At 44.5% G+C, this 19109-nt stretch overlaps 1 protein-coding gene across 3 annotated transcripts; it reads right to left on the reverse strand.

The window, feature by feature from the left end:
• Positions 1 to 215: 215 nt before the first annotated feature.
• LOC132875818 (gamma-crystallin M2-like) lies at positions 216 to 5227 on the reverse strand. Of its 3 annotated transcripts, none has more exons than XM_060912913.1 (3): positions 5213 to 5227; positions 707 to 955; positions 216 to 500 (listed from the first exon to the last, which is right to left on the reverse strand). In XM_060912913.1, the coding sequence occupies exons 1-3, from the start codon at positions 5225 to 5227 to the stop codon at positions 216 to 218; spliced, it is 549 nt and encodes a 182-aa protein (XP_060768896.1). The 3 variants fall into 3 exon arrangements, with proteins under 3 accessions (XP_060768896.1, XP_060768895.1, XP_060768897.1); XM_060912912.1 differs by lacking the exon at positions 5213 to 5227 and adding an exon at positions 3949 to 3984; XM_060912914.1 differs by lacking the exon at positions 5213 to 5227 and adding an exon at positions 1043 to 1054.
• Positions 5228 to 19109: the final 13882 nt, after the last annotated feature.

The raw sequence follows: 19109 nt of genomic DNA on the forward strand, positions 1-19109 counted from the left end.
TGAGGGGTTTCTCTAGGTTTGCTGGTTTTCTCCCACCTACAATATCAAAAACATGCTTTGGCTATGCTAAACTGCCCTTGGTGTGTGTGTGTGTGTGTGTGTGTGTGTGTGTGTGTGTGTGTGTGTGTGTGTGATTTCGAAAAGAAAAGTTACAGTTCATTTATTTTAAATGGTTTATTTAAAATTGCCTTGTTTCAATTTCAGTGTCATGGCTTTTAATACCATGAGTCCCTGATGCGCCTCATGCTCATGAATCTCATTCCACCCATTCTCATCATTTCCCTGAAGCTCCTGTACTCTCCAGGCCTGAAGTACCACATCTTTCCTCTGTAATGGGGGTGCTCGTACATGAGCCAGTGGCCGTCCATCACATGACAAGACATGCAGCCGTTGGACCAGTGGTAGCGGTCCATGAAGGAGTCACAGTCATCGGTCATTTCCATCATCTGGCCCATGAAATTCTCTCTCTCATAAGCCCTCATTCTGTAAGATCCTCTGTACTGTTCAGGAACAGAAAGCAATACCATTACTTTCAGGCAAACTACAATGCTCAAGCATATAGAATTGTGTTGTCTTTCCCCTAACAAAACAGATGTAATTGGTCAGCTAATTACCAAATCAAAATGTGTTAGGGAAAGAAAAGTATGAAACTGTGTAGTGCTGTGGCTTCTGGTTTTGAAATTTGAGTTGTTCATAAGGATCATACCATAGGGATCATGCGGCAAGACCTGATCCAGTTGTTCATGCCCCAGCCCCACATGTTCATGTAGTCAGCATACTCGCCCCTTCTCATGAAATACTGGTTGCCCATGAAGTTGGGACGATCGTAGACCATCCAGCATCCACTCTCGACCCTGCAGGAGTAGCAGCGGCTCATGTAATAGGACATATCGAAACAGTCACCACTACACTCATAGGAGCGGCCCCTGAAATTCCTGTCCTCATAGAAGATGATCTGTTTTGAGAAGAAAAGCAATAATTAAAAAAAATGAGTTTTAGTTGATTAATTAAAAATACATGAATTTTTTTTCCTAATATGTACCTTGCCCATCATTTTGACTTGTTAGTTTTTGCTTGTCAGTGCTTGACTGGCTGAACTGATACCCTGCCTGGTTTAACTCTTGCATTTATACCTGTTCAGACCAAAACAATATGGGACACCTATTGTCTGAACTCCTGACCAAGCAACATCATTCAGGGGCCCATAGACAGCTGTACAGCATTTACTGCAATGTCATGTGACTCGGTCTTCAGAAACTTTAGAATTGACATCATAGGCAAGACAATGTAGCTCTGTTTATTGCTAAAATACATTGTTTTGGTCTATACATGGGCTACAGAAGGCATGCTAGGATCTTCTATGTCTTTTGTTACTGTTGTTACAAATACATGATTTCTGAATACGTGACTTCCTGAAATGCCCTTTTTTATAATGCAAGCTGGCACAAAGAAAAGTTCCATACAGTCTTTCACTAGAAAATCCAACCAGATGCTAGCCTCATCAAACATCCTCATATGCCTTTTTCCCCCTTTTTTTTTTTTTTGGTGATTCAGAAGAGCAATCCAGCTGGATCACTGAGCAAAGTGAGCACTTGCTTGCGTGAGATATCATGGCTCATTCAGGCAGCTTATCCACTATTCACAGTTGTATTCAGAAATGTGGATTTAACAACAAAAAAAATAACTTGTCCATAACATTAACTATTAGTTAAATTATACTCATTAGTAAAATTATTGTGTTTGGTCACATTTATGTGTCTCTATACTAGGGATGTAATTGAATATGAATATTCAAAATGAAGAGATAAAAATACAAATAGGTGGCCCACTATTTGTTTATTTCCCCAGAAACCTTGCCAGAAAGGTTCAGAGGGCTTCTAGTTGACACCAGAGAAGATCCTACAAAATGCAACACAACAAAAAAGTAATACATAGCAAAGTTTTGACTTTCATGCGTATATGAGCGAGCGGTCAGATATAAAGTTGACAGGACAAACAAAATCCATATTCAGTAATATGCATTGACAGCATTCATTCATCCTTAGGAACTGCCTGATCAGAGTTGTGTGTATATTTTGGGAAATACTGTAGTTCAGAAATATTGCATGAAGATGCAAACAAAAATAATACATATAAAGAATCAGTGATCTTGAGTGATGTAGCTGAGGTTGAGGAACTGTTATGATCAGAATTCACAGACATGCTGACAGTGATAGGATTTCTGCATCTGTTTTGTTCAGTGTTTTCCAGTGTTTCTAGGGACATACTAGTAGGGTTCATATTTCAAAACAAAACCCCCCTTTCAGTTTAGGCCATGCCCAACTCAGGGTAAATCCAAATACTGATACAGCTATTTAGAGCACTAAACCAATAGAGTGTGTTTTATATGTACTATATTGAGATTGAATGCACACATTAGTAGTATTTTTGTGAGACAAAAGAACACAGATTGTGTATCCAGATCAGACCATATGGCTTTGGGAGACACTGGTTTAAAGCAGCTGATTAAATGTCCTCTGATCAGACAGCTGAAAGTTTCCAGTCTACTGTCAATTGTTGAACATTGTCTGAACACTGGTTTGTTTGGGTGCCTTCAACATGTCCGTCTTGGGGCCTTATTCCAAAACACATGTAAGTAATTTTCTACAAAGGAAAAGGGAGGCAGGGGTCTGTGTGGGAGTGTCTGAGTGTGCTTTTTGTTTCCTGAACACTGGAAGCCTGATTAAGAAAGGAAAAACTACTAATTTAATCATAATTTTGAATTATATCCCACTTACTGAGAATGTCCATCTGTAGTCACCCATTAATCATGTTTAGACATCTGTGGCTGGCAACTCTCAGGTTGGAGGAAGTGAGACAATCTGAGAGCCTCTTTCTCTCTTGAGATTTGGCCATGTGGAAGTGACATGCAGTCACTTCTTGCACACAGTGCTTCCATAGAAAAACAACATGGATGGGCATATACTGACATTTTTAAACTCATCTCATCTCATTATCTCTAGCCGCTTTATCCTGTTCTACAGGGTCGCAGGCAAGCTGGAGCCTATCCCAGCAGACTACGGGCGAAAGGCGGGGTACACCCTGGACAAGTTGCCAGGTCATTACAGGGCTGACACATAGGCTACGTTTACATTAGACCGTATCTGTCTCGTTTTCTTCGCGGATGCACTGTCCGTTTACATTAAACCACCTGGAAAAGCTGGGAAACGGGAATCTGCCAGCATCCACGTATTCAATCTAGATCGTATCTGGTCCGGTGCTGTGTAAACATTGAGATACGCGAATACGCTGTGCTGAGCTCTAGCTGGTGTCCTCATTGGACAACGTCACTGTGACATCCACCTTCCTGATTCGCTGGCGTTGGTCATGTGACGCGACTGCTGAAAAACGGCGCGGACTTCCGCCTTGTATCACCTTTCATTAAAGAGTATAAAAGTATGAAAATACTGCAAATACTGATGCAAATACTGCCCTTTGTGTAGTTATGATTGTCTTTAGGCTTGCCATCCTTCCACTTGCAAGTAGTAAGTGATATGCACTGGGATCACACACACAGCGGCTCAGTCCCGAATCGTGGCTTGTGCACTTCACTCGCGCGCTGTGTGAGCTGCGCAGGGCCGGAGTGCGCACCCTCCAGAGGGCACTCGCTGTTCAGGGCGGAGTGATTTGGAGCACAGGATGCCTGCGGAGCCGAGCGTATCCGTGTATTGGTGTTGCTGTGTGCACGGCTAACGGTTTTAGTGTAAACGCGAATCGTTTTAAGAACGTTAATCTGATGATCCGCTGATTCGACGTAATGTAAACGTAGCCATAGACACAGACAACCATTCACACTCACATTCACACCTACGGTCAATTTAGAGTCACCAGTTAACCTAGCCTGTATGTCTTTGGACTGTGGGGGAAACCGGAGCACCCGGAGGAAACCCACGCAGACACGGGGAGAACATGCAAACTCCGCACAGAAAGGCCCTCGTTGGCCATGGGGCTCGAACCCGGACCTTCTTGCTGTGAGGAGACAGCGCTAACCACTACACCACCGTGCCGCCCTACATTTTTAAACTGCTTTTGAGATTTCATTGTCGTTTATTTGAATGATGCCATTCTGAACAGGATAGTGTTTAACTTTTAGAAGAACAGGAAATGTTCCCACCAGTGCCACAGGTTAATTAATGATGATGTCAAGGATAGTTTGTGTTCCCATCCAGTACTGGAAAATATTTGTGTAATTACACTTCATTACTATACTTAAGTATTATTTTAGGGTATTTATACTTTTCTGGAGTGTTACTGAAATTGAATACTTGTAGCTAATCACATTTCCAAGAAAAAGCATGTTTTATTTCAACATTGCAAAAAGTGAGATCTTAACAAATGGAAATCTCTTGTATATGAGCATGTTTATACAACCCCGATTCCAAAAAAGTTGGGACAAAGTACAAATTGTAAATAAAAATGGAATGCAATGATGTGGAAGTTTCAAAATTCCATATTTTATTCAGAATAGAACAGAGATGACATATCAAATGTTTAAACTGAGAAAATGTATCATTTAAAGAGAAAAATTAGGTGATTTTAAATTTCATGACAACAACACATCTCAAAAAAGTTGGGACAAGGCCATGTTTACCACTGAGAGACATCCCCTTTTCTCTTTACAACAGTCTGTAAACGTCTGGGGACTGAGGCGACAAGTTGCTCAAGTTTAAGGATAGGGATGTTAACCCATTCTTGTCTAATGTAGGATTCTAGTTGATCAACTGTCTTAGGTCTTTTCTGTCGTATCTTCTGTTTTATGATGCGCCAAATGTTTTCTGTGGGTGAAAGATCTGGACTGCAGGCTGGCCAGTTCAGTACCTGGACCCTTCTTCTACGCAGCCATGATGCTGTAATTGATGCAGTATGTGGTTTGGCATTGTCATGTTGGAAAATGCAAGGTCTTCCCTGAAAGAGACGTCATCTGGATGGGAGCATATGTTGCTCTAGAACCTGGATATAGCTTTCAGCATTGATGGTGTCTTTCCAGATGTGTAAGCTGCCCATGCCACACGCACTAATGCAACCCCATACCATCAGAGATGCAGGCTTCTGAACTGAGCGCTGAGAACAACTTGGGTCGTCCTTCTCCTCTTTAGTCCGAATGACACGACATCCCTGATTTCCATAAAGAACTTCAAATTTTGATTTGTCTGACCACAGAACAGTTTTCCACTTTGCCACAGTCCATTTTAAATGAGCCTTGGCCCAGAGAAGACGTCTGCGCTTCTGGATCATGTTTAGATACGGCTTCTTCTTTGAACTATAGAGTTTTAGCTGGCAACGGCGGATGGCACGTTGGATTGTGTTCACAGATAATGTTCTCTGGAAATATTTCTGAGCCCATTTTGTGATTTCCAATACAGAAGCATGCCTGTATGTGATGCAGTGCCGTCTAAGGGCCCGAAGATCACGGGCACCCAGTATGGTTTTCCGGCCTTGACCCTTACGCACAGAGATTCTTCCAGATTCTCTGAATCTTTTGGTGATATTATGCACTGTACAGTGGTGCTTGAAAGTTTGTGAACCCTTTAGAATTTTCTATATTTCTGCATAAATATGACCTAAAACATCATCAGATTTTCACACAAGTCCTAAAAGTAGATAAAGAGAACCCAGTTAAACAAATGAGACAAAAATATTATACTTGGTCATTTATTTATTGAGGAAAATGATCCAATATTACATATCTGTGAGTGGCAAAAGTATGTGAACCTTTGCTTTCAGTATCTGGTGTGACCCCCTTGTGCAGCAATAACTGCAACTAAACGTTTGCGGTAACTGTTGATCAGTGCTGCACACCGGCTTGGAGGAATTTTAGCCCATTCCTCTGTACAGAACAGCTTCAACTCTGGGATGTCGGTGGGTTTCCTCACATGAACTGCTCGCTTCAGGTCCTTCCACAACATTTCCATTGGATTAAGGTCAGGACTTTGACTTGGCCATTCCAAAACATTAACTTTATTCTTCTTTAACCATTCTTTGGTAGAACGACTTGTGTGCTTAGGGTCGTTGTCTTGCTGCATGACCCACCTTCTCTTGAGATTCAGTTCATGGACAGATGTCCTGACATTTTCCTTTAGAATTCGCTCGTATAATTCAGAATTCATTGTTCCATCAATGATGGCAAGCCGTCCTGGCCCAGATGCAGCAAAACAGGCCCAAACCACGATACTACCACCACCATGTTTCACAGATGGGATAAGGTTCTTATGCTGGAATGCAGTGTTTTCCTTTCTCCAAACATAACGCTTCTCATTTAAACCAAAAAGTTCTATTTTGTTCTCATCCGTCCACAAAAATTTTCCAATAGCCTTCTGGCTTGTCCACGTGATCTTTAGCAAACTGCAGATGAGCAGCAATGTTCTTTTTGGAGAGCAGTGGCTTTCTCCTTGCAACCCTGCCATTGTTGTTCAGTGTTCTCCTGATGGTGGACTCACGAATATTAACATTAGCCAATGTGAGAGAGGCCTTCAGTTGCTTAGAAGTTACCCTGGGGTCCTTTGTGACCTCGCCGACTATTACATGCCTTGCTCTTGGAGTGATCTTTGTTGGTCGCCCACTCCTGGGGAGGGTAACAATGGTCTTGAATCTCCTCTATTTGTACACAGTCTGTCTGACTGTGGATTGGTGAAGTCCAAACTCTTTAGAGATGGTTTTGTAACCTTTTCCAACCTGATGAGCATCAACAACGCTTTTTCTGAGGTCCTCAGAAATCTCCTTTGTTCATGCCATGATATACTTCCACAAACATGTGTTGTGAAGATCAGACTTTGATAGATCCCTGTTCTTTCAATAAAACAGGGTGCCCACTCACACCTGATTGTCATCCCATTGACTGAAAACACCTGACTCTAATTTCACCTTCAAATTAACTGCTAATCCTAGAGGTTCACATACTTTTGCCACTCACAGATATGTAATATTGGATCATTTTCCTCAATAAATAAATGACCAAGTATAATATTTTTGTCTCATTTGTTTAACTGGGTTCTCTTTATCTACTTTTAGGACTTGTGTGAAAATCTGATGATGTTTTAGGTCATATTTATGCAGAAATATAGAAAATTCTAAAGGGTTCACAAACTTTCAAGCACCACTGTAGATGATGATATGTTCAAACTCTTTACAATTTTACACTGTCGAACTCCTTTCTGATATTGCTCCACTATTTGTCGGCGCAGAATTAGGAGGATTGGTGATCCTCTTCCCATCTTTTCTTCTGAGAGCCGCTGCCACTCCAAGATGCTCTTTTTATACCCAGTCATGTTAATGACCTATTGCCAATTGACCTAATGAGTTGCAATTTGGTCCTCCAGCTGTTCCTTTTTTGTACCTTTAACTTTTCCAGCCTCTTATTGCCCCTGTCCCAACTTTTTTGAGATGTGTTGCTGTCATGAAATTTCAAATGAGCCAATACTTGGCATGAAATTTCAAAATGTCTCACTTTCGACATTTGATATGTTGTCTATGTTCTATTGTGAATACAATATCAGTTTTTGAGATTTGTAAATTATTGCATTCCATTTTTATTTACAATTTTTACTTTGTCCCAACTTTTTTGGAATTGGGGTTGTATAATATTTAAATAATATTGGCTGGCTTTTTTTGTGGTATATCAGATATATCCCATTCAGCCAGCATGATATTGAACGAGTCGAAGACGAGTTCAATATCATGCTAGCTGAATGGAATATCTGATATACCACGAAAAAGCCAGCCAATATTATTATCCATCCATCCATCCATCCGTCCATCCATCCATTATCTGTAGCCGCTTATCCTGTCCTACAGGGTTGCAGGCAAGCTGGAGCCTATCCCAGCTGACTATGGGCGAGAGGCGGGGTACACCCTGGACAAGTTGCCAGGTCATCGCAGGGCTGACACATATGCCGCTTTTCCACTACAAACGCGGCTGAGTCGGGCTGAGCCGTGCCGTGCTGAGTCGAGCTGAGTGAGGCTATTGGAGTTGCATTTCGACTACAACCGCGCTGAACCGTGCTGGCTGGAAGTGGGTGGACACATTGGGTGGAGTTAGCGAAAGTGGGTGTACGTCACGTGATGTTGTTAAGCAGCGCAAACAGTGACATCAGTGAGCTTTTAAGCGGTAGTCTCACGACCCGAATAGTAAACAATAAACATGGAGGACATGGAGTCGTTAGTGTTGCTGGTCTTGATGCTGTGGCTTGTTGTCACCGACAACGCCAACAGATACTGGCAAGAGCGTATAGTTGAGGCGAGGCGCATAAGGCTTCAGAAATTCTCGTAATTCGTAATTCTTCTTCTTCCGGGTTTACGGTGTTTACAGATCCCAGCGTGCTCGCGGGGCGTGTGTGGGCATGTGAGGACACTCCTCCTCACCAATCAGTGCACAGGGGAGTGTCTGCTCACGCCCCCAGCCTCACTCGGCTCGCTTTGGCTCGCTTCAGCCCCACTCCAAAACGGTGCGAGTTTTAGGGGCTAAGCAGGGCTGAAGCGAGCTGAGTCGTGCTGTTTTTTGGTAGTCGAAACGCGAGCCGTGTCGGGCTGAAGCGAGCTGAAGTGAGCTGAAAAAGGGTAGTGGAAAAGGGCCAATAGACACAGACAACCATTCACACTCACATTTACACCTACGGTCAATTTAGAGCCACCAATTAGCCTAACCTGCCTGCCTTTGGACTGTGGGGGAAGCTGGAGCACCTGGAGGAAACCCACGCGGACAGAGGGAGAACATGCAAACTCCACACAGAAAGGCCCCTGTTGGCCACTTGGCTCGAACCCAGGACCTTCTTGCTGTGAGGCAACAGTGCTAACCACTACACCACCATGCCACCCAATATTATTATTATTATTATTATTATTATTATTATACATTTGATGGAATAATTATAGATTTTACAAAAAAGTTAAGGGGGGGACTTACCAATAATGAATGCTGATTCTGATCAAATGTAATTTAATGTTCTGTCAACCCAATGTACATGTACAAAGTCAAAGTTCTAACAATAAAAATGGTACAAGTCCAAAAAGCCTGAACAACAACCCAACTTATACACAAGCTGTATACAGATTGACAGTTCAAGTTCAAAGTTACTTTTGGTAGTAGTTAATTGTTACATTGCAGTTGTTCAAAACAAAAGGGCTTTGCTGAGTGAAGTCCATGAGTGAAGTCCTCTTGTAAAAGTCTCCATCACTTTTCCTCACCTCCAAGTAGAACTTTTACAATATTTCCGCTATTGCTCTCTTTTCCAGTTTTTCGATGTCAGTTGGTATGTTTTTTTCTTGTAAATATGCATGTAGAATATCCTGTGAAGTTTTGCTAGCCTTTTGGGTGTTCAGCGCATCTTTTTCTTTCAAAATACATCCGCTTTTAATCTTCCGCTTTAAAACTTCTGCTGTTAATGAAGCAAACCTTGCTGCCATGTTTGTGTACAAAATGTCACAGTCACCCACTAATGCAGAAGTTTTACATCTCTGGCATGTTTCTTTTCCAGCTTTTCCATATATTTAATGCGGAAGATTAAATGCATGAAGAATATCTGATGAAATTTTGGTAGCCTTTCGGGTGTTTAGTGCGTCTTTCTCTTTCAAAATTCTCTCAAAATCTTCCACTTCTAAAGAAGCAAATCTTGTGGCCATGTTTGTGTACAATTTGTCAGTCACTCACTCGCGTGGAAATTTTACATCTCTGACATGTCTCTTTTCCAGCTTTTCGATGTCCTTTGGTATGTTTTTCTATTGTAAATATGCATGAAGAATATATAATGAAGTTTTGGTAGCCTTTTGGGTATTCAGCACATCTTTAGGTTCAGTTTTTAGTTTATTTATATAGTGCTTAAACCTACCACAGGATTTTCTCTCTTTCCCGGCTGACAGAAATGATTGTACGCAGCAGAAAAGTTTTTTCATTGGATCTTCGCATGAGCTCCGATGTATGATGTCGTGTTGTCTTGACAATGTGCAATATTATAACAATATTGCATGCTCATTCTCCATTGACGAGAGTGGCGTAGTACATGGAGGATAAGTGATATGATAATAGTATTGCATGCCATCAATGAACCCACTAGAAGGGAATAGAATACATGTTTTTATTCCATGGAAAAAGTGGCCTGTATGTATAATAATTCTTAATATTATATGGTCACGAGTGTTTTACTGGGAAATATGCCACTTGTATTTTTCATATGAGCTACATTCAGGACATGGAGAACCAAAACCATGACATAAATCTCTAAATGTCACTCATGAGGAAATCAATAACTTGATAAATTTGGGTACTTTTTGTTTGTGAATGTATCTATATAATAAAAATAAAATCACATGTTGGTTTGAAGATATGAAATTTATCTTTTCATGTTGAACACATACAGTGGTGCTTGAAAGTTTGTGAACCCTTTAGAATTTTCTGTATTTCTGCATAAATATGACGTAAAACATCATCAAATTTTCACACAAGTCCTAAAAGTAGATAAAGAGAACCCAGTTAAACAAATGAGACAAAAATATTATACTTGGTCATTTATTTATTGAGGAAAATAATCCAATATTACAAATCTGTGAGTGGCAAAAGTATGTGAACCTCTAGGATTAGCAGTTAATTTGAAGGTGAAATTAGAGTCAGTTGTTTCCAATCAATGGGATGACAATCAGGTGTGAGTGGGCACCCTGTTTTATTTAAAGAACAGGGATCTATCAAAGTCTGGTCTTCACAACACGTTTGTGGAAGTGGATCATGGCATGAACAAAGGAGATTTCTGAGGACCACAGAAAAAGTGTTGTTGATGCTCATCAGGCTAGAAAAGGTTACAAAACCATCTCTAAAGAGTTTGGACTCCACCAATCCACAGTCAGACAAATTGTGTACAAATGGAGGAAATTCAAGACCATTGTTACCCTCCCCAGGAGTGGTCGACAAACAAAGATCACTCCAAGAGCAAGGCATGTAATAGTCAGCGAGGTCACAAAGGACCCCAGGGTAACTTCTAAGCAACTGAAGGCCTCTCTCACATTGGCTAATGTTAATGTTCATGAGTCCACCATCAGGGGAACACTGAACAACAATGGTGTGCATGGCAGGGTTGCAAGGAGAAAGCCACTGATCTCCAAAAAGAACATTGCTGCTCATCTGCAGTATGCTAAAGATCACGTGGACAAACCAGAAGGCTATTGAAAAATGTTTTGTGGACGGATGAGACCATAATAGAACTTTTTGGTTTCAATGAGAAGTGTTATATTTGGAGAAAGGAAAACAGTGCATTTCAGCATAAGAACCTTATCCCATTGTGAAACATGGTGGTGGTAGTATCATAGCCTGGGCCCGCCCATCCTAAGCGTGACGCAACACGAGGGCCTGTTGCGAGCTTAGTCTGGCCAGGCAAGCTATCTACAGCTCTTCCAAGCTCCCGAAAAATCGGGAACCAATCAACTTTGAGCATCTCCAACGGCCCTGGGTAGAGGCGTGTTCAAGGCACTGACGTAGTAGAACTGCGACCGGAAGCCATAGATTGTTTACAGAATCTATGCCGGAAGCGCTTCATTCACGCTTCCGCATCTATTACGCATAGATGCTGTATTGAAAGCATTCAACGGGAAGTTCTCATTGAAAACGGAGCAAAGAGCAGCCCTGGAGGTATTTATTGAAAGGAAGGACGTTTTCGCCTTGCTCCCGACCGGCTTCGGTAAGAGTTTAATCTACCAGTTAGCCCCGTCGCGTCGCATACGTCAGAGGAAAGAGTGATGTGATTGGTTTAAGCTTCGTCACAGACTTTTCTGGCTTCGACCAGTAGCAAACTGAGGCATTTCAGGGAGGCGGGTCAACCACGGGCTCTGGGAAACGGTTGGGCTTAATATCTTGGCCAGACCAATAGCTCGGAGAGCTTTGAAGTCGCGTTAGCCAGGCTAGTAGTATCATGGTTTGGGCCTATTTTGCTGCATCTGGGCCAGGACGGCTTGCCATCATTGATGGAACAATGAATTCTGAATTATACCAGCAAATTCTAAAGGAAAATGTCAGGACATCTGTCCATGAACTGAATCTCAAGAGAAAGTGGGTCATGCAGCAAGACAATGACCCTAAGCACACAAGCCATTCTACCAAAGAATGGTTGAAGAAGAATAAAGTTAATGTGTGGGAATGGGCAAGTCAAAGTCCTGACCTTAATCCAATCAAAATGCTGTGGAAGGACCTGAAGTGAGCAGTTCATGTGAGGAAACCCACCAACATCCCAGAGTTGAACCTGTTCTGTATGGAGGAATGGGCTAAAATTCCTCGAAGCCGGTGTGCAGGACTGATCAACAGTTACTGGAAACGTTTAGTTGCAGTTATTGCTGCACAAGGGGGCCACACCAGATACTGAAAGCAAAAGTTCATCACATACTTTTGCCACTCACAGATATGTAATATTGGATCATTTTATAATATTCAATAATACATTGTGGCAGCGGGGGTGTGGTCAAGCGCCAGTCTGTGACAGGAGGGCGGAGTCGGGGAAGGTAAGTTGCAGAATCACTACACCTGATGGCAATTAACCTGTGTTTGTGTGTGTCTTCCCAGTGACCGCGCCCTATTTAAGGAGGGAGAGTGAGAGCGGAGAGGAGCATCCCTGAACAAGATGCTAGTGCATGTGTGTCTCTGTGTGTATTTCAGATTGTTAGACTGAGAAGTTTGGCAATAAAGCCGCTATTTAACCCTGATCTCTGTCCTGCCGTCCTCTGTGCTCCACCCACACGTAGGGAACTTTACAGTGGTGCCGAAACCTGGGATCCAGAGTGGAGCACCAACCAAGCAGCCCCATGGAATCCTCCCCGTTCGCCGACCTGGTCCACGCCCTCGCCACGGCCCAGCAAAGCCAGCATCAGGCGCTCATCACACTCCGGAAGGAACAAGAGCGGCGCTTCGAAGCCCTGGTGCTGGCCCAGCAGGAAGACCGCGAGGCGTTCCGGCACCTCCTCGCGTCGGCGGGGTCCACCAGCGCTCTGGCCGCGGGCCTGTCTCCCCTCACCGTCACCAAGATGGGCCCGCAGGACGACCCCGAGGCGTTCATCATGTTATTTGAACAGGTCGCGGAAGCCTCGGGGTGGCCGATAGAGCAGCGCGCGGCGCGCCTCCTCCCCCTCCTAACGGGAGAGGCACAGCTGGCCGCGCTACAGCTCCCCGCCGACCGCCGGCTGGCCTACGCGGACCTCCGCCGGGCTGTCCTCCAGTGCGTGGGGCGCACGCCGGAGCAACAGCGCCAGCGCTTCCGCACTCTGCGATTGGAGGAAGCCGGCCAGACCTCAATTCACCAAAGCCTGGTGCAAAACGAGGCATTGGGGGGAGCACAGGGGGTGAAGGTGTTGTGTGTGCACGGGGATGTTCACAGCTACCCTTTGGTGTCGGTCCACATTTTCTTCTGAGGAGAAAAATTTATAGTGAAGGCGGCGGTTAATCCTCGCCTTACCCACTCTTTGATTCTGGGGACTGATTTGCCGGGATTTCGGGGGTTAATGACACGCTTAGTAAAGAGTTAGTCCTGCCATTTGACAGGGGGAGGTCCCGGGGTCGCTTTGGCGGGAGCAGCTGCCACAGAGCCGTCTACGTCATCTCCGCGTCAGAGTGAGGAGCCGCCGGCTCCTCCTCTCTCTATTGGGGAATCCCTCGCGGATTTCCCATTAGAACAATCACGAGACGAGACTCTGCGACATGCGTTTGACCAAGTGAGAGTAATTGATGGTCAAACACTCCAGCCGAACGCCACCCCGTCCTTCCCCTACTTCGCAATTATGAAGGATAGGCTATACCGAGTGACGCAGGACACTCAAACTAAAGAGCGAGTCACGCAGCTTTTGATTCCGAAGAGCTGCTGGGAATTGGTATTCCAGGCGGCTCACTTTAATCCCATGGCTGGACACCTAGGGCAGGATAAGACACTAGCCCGAATAATGGCCCGATTCTATTGGCCGGGGATTCGCTGCGAAGTCCATAGGTGGTGTACGGCATGCCGCGAATGCCAGTTAGTAAATCCAGCGGCCATTCCAAAAGCGCCTTTGCGCCCTCTCCCATTGATCGAGACCCCGTTTGAGAGAATTGGGATGGATCTCGTCGGGCCATTAGATCGGTCAGCACAAGGGTACCGCTTTATATTAGTTCTGGTGGACTATGCAACGCGATACCCGGAAGCAGTGCCTCTGCACAATATCTCAGCACGCAGTATTGCGGAGGCACTCTTCCGCGTTATCTCCTGAGTCGGAATCCCGAAAGAGATTCTGACTGATTAAGGCACTACATTTATGTCACGGACACTGTGCGAACTGTATGGGTTATTGGGGATTAAGCCGATCCGCACCAGTGTGTATCACCCACAAACGGACGGTTTAGTGGAATGGTTCAACCGCACCCTCAAAAATATTATTAAAAAATTCGTAAGTGAGGACGCACGTAATTGGGATAAGTGGCTCGAGCCCTTGCTGTTCTCAGTGCGAGAGGTTCCCCAAGCCTCCACGGGGTTCTCCCCGTTCGAATTATTATATGGGCATAAGCCGCGTGGCATCCTAGACATGCTGCAGGAAAATTGGGAGGAGGGACCTTCACAAAGCAAGAATGAAATTCAATACGTTATGGACCTGCGCGCAAAACTCCACACGGTCACCCACCTAACTCAGGAGAATTTGCGGCAGGCCCAAGAACGGCAAGCCCGCCTGTACAACAAGGGTACGCGCCTTAGGGAGTTTACCCAGGGAGATAAAATACTCGTACTGTTGCCCACTTCGAGCTCCAAATTGATCGCCAAGTGGCAAGGGCCCTTTGAGGTCACACGGCGAGTCAGGGACGTCGACTATGAGGTGAGGCGAACGGACAGGGGTGGAGCACTACAAATTTACCACCTCAACCTGCTGAAACTCTGGAATGAGGAGGTCCCCGTGGCGTTGGTGTCGGTGGTCCCGGAGAAGGCGGAGCTGGGACAGGAGGTTCAAAAGAGGGCATTGGCATCACGCACCTCTCCGGTCCCCTGTGGAGACCACCTCTCCCCGACCCAACTCACGGAGGTCGCCCAGTTGCGGGCCGAGTTTTCGGATGTGTTCTCGCCCCTGCTCGGTCGCACCAACCTCATAGAGCACCACATAGAGACGCCCCCGGGGGTAGTAGTGCGTAGCCGCCCTTACAGGTTACCCGAACACAAAAAAAAGGTGGTTCGGGAAGAATTGGAGACCATGCTCAAAATGGGCATCGTCGAGGAGTCCCACAGTGACTGGAGCAGCCCGGTGGTCTTGGTACCCAAGGCTGACGGGTCGGTCCGGTTCTGTGTGGACTACAGAAAAGTCAACGCGGTGTCTAAATTCGATGCATACCCGATGCCTTGTATTGACGAGTTGCTCGATCGACTCGGCACTGCTCGCTATCCCGAGAGAAAATGGCCTTTTCCACACCGTTTGGTTTACACCAATTCGTCACCCTTCTGTTTGGGCTGTTTGCGGCGCCCGCTACGTTTCAGCGGCTGATGGACAGAGTCCTCCGCCCTCACGCCACTTATGCAGCCGCCTATCTGGATGATATTATCATCTATAGTAATGAATGGCAGAGGCACCTCGAACATCTGAGGGCTGTCCTTAGGTTGCTGAGACGAGCGGGGCTCACAACCAACCCAAAGAAGTGTGCGATTGGGCGGGTGGAAGTATGGTATCTGGGCTTCCACTTGGGCAACGGGCAGGTGCGTCCCCAAATTAATAAGACCCCAGCGATTGCGGCCTGCCCGAGGCCCAAGACCAAAAAGGGGGTGAGACAGTTCCTGGGGCTGGCTGGCTATTACCGTAGGTTTATACCTAATTATTCGGACGTCACCAGCTTGCTGACTGACCTCACTAAAAAGGGGGCGCCAGATCCGGTCCAGTGGACGGAGCAATGCCAGCGGGCTTTTTCTGAAGTGAAGGCTGCACTGTGTGGGGGGCCACTTTTACACTCCCCTGACTTTTCTCTCCCCTTTGTGTTGTAGACCGACGCGTCGGACAGAGGGCTGGGGGCGGTTTCGTCCCAGGAGGTGGAGGGGGAGGACCGCCCCGTCCTGTACATTAGCAGGAAGCTGTCAGTGCGTGAGGGGCACTACAGCACGATTGAAAAAGAATGTCTGGCAATCAAGTGGGCGGTCCTCGCCCTCCGTTACTACCTGCTGGGGTGCCCTTTCACCCTCTGTTCGGACCACGCGCCCCTCCAGTGGCTCCACCGCATGAAAGATGCCAACGCGCGGATCACCCGTTGGTACCTGGCACTCCGACCCTTCAATTTCAAGGTGGTCCACAGGCCGGGGGCGCAGATTGTCGTGGCGGACTTCCTCTCCCGTCAAGGGGGGGGGGAGTCGGCTGCAGGCTGGATGGCCGCCCGGCCTGAGTCGGGCGGTGGGGGTATGTGGCAGCGGGGGTGTGGTCAAGCACCGGTCTGTGACAGGAGGGGGGAGTCGGGGAAGGTAAGTGGCAGAATCACTACACCTGACGGCAATTAACCTGTTTGTGTGTGTCTTCCCAGTGACCGCGCCCTATTTAAGGAGGGAGAGTGAGAGCGGAGAGGAGCATCCCTGAACAAGACGCTAGTGCGTGTGTGTCTCTGTGTGTATTACAGATTGTTAGACTGAAAAGTTTGGCAATAAAGCCGCTATTTAACCCTGATCTCTGTCCTGCCGTCCTCTGTGCTCCACCCACACGTAGGGAACTTTACATACATATAGAGTATCAACAATAATAAATGACCAAGTATAATATTTTTGTCTCATTTGTTTAACTGGGTTCTCTTTATCTACTTTTAGGACTTGTGTGAAAATCTGATGATATTTTAGGTCATATTTATGCAGAAATATAAAAAATTCTAAAGGGTTCACAAACTTTCAAGCACCACTGTAAATGCATTGCGGATCAGAGTGACATATTTCCCAATATTTCACCCGATGACGTCACTCCCAGTGTTTTCCCACTGACTTGATGCATGTTGTAAAAATGGCAAACCGGTTCAAAATTAAAATTCTTTTGATTAACTTGCATATTTTTTGTGGGTGTGTCCATATAATATAAAGAACATTACTTGGTAGTGCGAAGATATGACGTTTATCTTCTCATGTTGAAAATATTTTCATTCGTTCACTTCGCTCACTCGTGAGAGAAGTGAACTTGAAGATAAACTTTGAGAATTCACCACTCGAAGATAAACTTCATATCTTCATGCAACCATGTAATATCCTCTGTTTATGAGATTATTATAAATAAAATATAAGACTATTCCATCTGTTTTTAGCTGTGTTTGCTCATTTCAGGCTTTATGTTTTCTTATTCAATTGCAGATAAATTGGCTTCTTACTAGAAAAAAATGCTAATAGAAAAAGGCTTGATTTTAAGCTTGAAATTAGAAAATGATGTCTGGACAAAGGATTCATAATTATATGTTCAGTTTACTGTAATCTTATAAGAGGAAGTACTAGATAAATTACTGTATTTAAAATATTTTAGAGCATAGGTCTAATGTGACAGGATCTTCATCATTTTATTTATGAAGAAGTTGTTCCTATATAGTCTGATATAGAGTACTCTAATCTGCAGTTACACTGGTGCTTGAAAGTTTGTGAACCCTTTAGAATTTTCTACATTTCTGCATAAATATGACCTAAAACATCATCAGATTTTTACACCAGTCCTAAAGGTAGATAAAGAGAACCCAGTTAAACAAAAGAGACAAAAATATTATACTTGGTCATTTATTTATTGAGGAAAATGATCCAATATTACATATCTGTGAGTGGCAAAAGTATGTGAACCTCTAGGATTAGCAGTTAATTTGAAGGTGAAATTAGAGTCCAGTGTTTTCAATTAATGGGATGACAAAGAGCATTGCTACTTGTCTGCAGTTTGCTAAAGATCACATGGACAAGCCAGAAGACTATTGGAAAAATGCTTTGTGGATGGATGAGACCAAAATATAACTTTTTGGTTTAAATGAGAAGCGTTGTGTTTGGAGAAAGGAAAACACTGCATTCCAGCATAAGAACCTTATCCCATCTGTGAAACATGGTAGTGGTAGTATCGTGGTTTGGGCCTGTTTTGCTGCATCTGGGGCAGGACAGCTTGCCATCATTGATGGAACAATGAATTCTGAATTATACCAGCGAATTCTAAGGGAAAATGTCAAGACATCTGTCCATGAACTGAATCTCAAGAGAAGGTGGGTCATGCAGCAAGACAACGACCCTAAGCACACAAGTCATTCTACCAAAGAATGGTTAAAGAAGAATAAAGTTAATGTTTTGGAATGGCCAAGTCAAAGTCCTGACCTTAATCCAATCGAAATGTTGTGGAAGGACCTGAAGCGAGCAGTTCATGTGAGGAAGCCCACCAACATCCCAGAGTTGAAGCTGTTCTGTACGGAGGAATGGGCTAAAATTCCTCCAAGCCGGTGTGCAGGACTGATCAACAGTTACCGCAAACTAGGGTTGGGCGGTATCCAAATTTTGATACCTTTAAACTGTCTCTGTGTTTTCCCGGGGTATACGGTATTACCGAGAAAAAAATAATATTTTGTTTCGGCCTACTGTGTAACGTGCGCCTATACCGGCGGACCTTGTCCAGACCTGCGCCTATGCCTCAAATGTACTATTTAAAAGCAGCATAGCGAATTGTGTGCATTGTGGTATGGATTAAGCAGCAAAGTGAATTTTGTGCATTGATGAATGGATTAAGAGATATTTCAAAGCATCACGCAACTCTTCCTTCATCTTGAAAATAGCATTCAACTGTCGTTTACACATGTCTGCGTTGAAATGCCATTTGCAGCACTATTTCACCTACTCCATCAAAAAAAAAGTACACGATGAGCAGGATCATACCCTTTCAAGCATGGGAAATAAAAAAAAAGAAAAAAAGAATCAACCAACACCCAAGTCCGTTTAGACCGCGCGATAAACCATATTCTTCAGCGCAAATGAGGCGAACCTAATTCAAATGCGTGATAGCTGCACAAGGCAAAATCATATGGGCCCACGTCATGCCATGGCGGGGAAATTAATAATCAAATGGCCTTACCTTGCTTAAAACGTTGTCTTGATCACATAACTCCTTACAATTATTCCACTTAAATCCAT

This window comes from Neoarius graeffei, chromosome 28 (genome assembly GCF_027579695.1).
Source record: "Neoarius graeffei isolate fNeoGra1 chromosome 28, fNeoGra1.pri, whole genome shotgun sequence".
In the NCBI taxonomy this organism is placed as follows: Eukaryota; Metazoa; Chordata; class Actinopteri; order Siluriformes; family Ariidae; genus Neoarius; species Neoarius graeffei.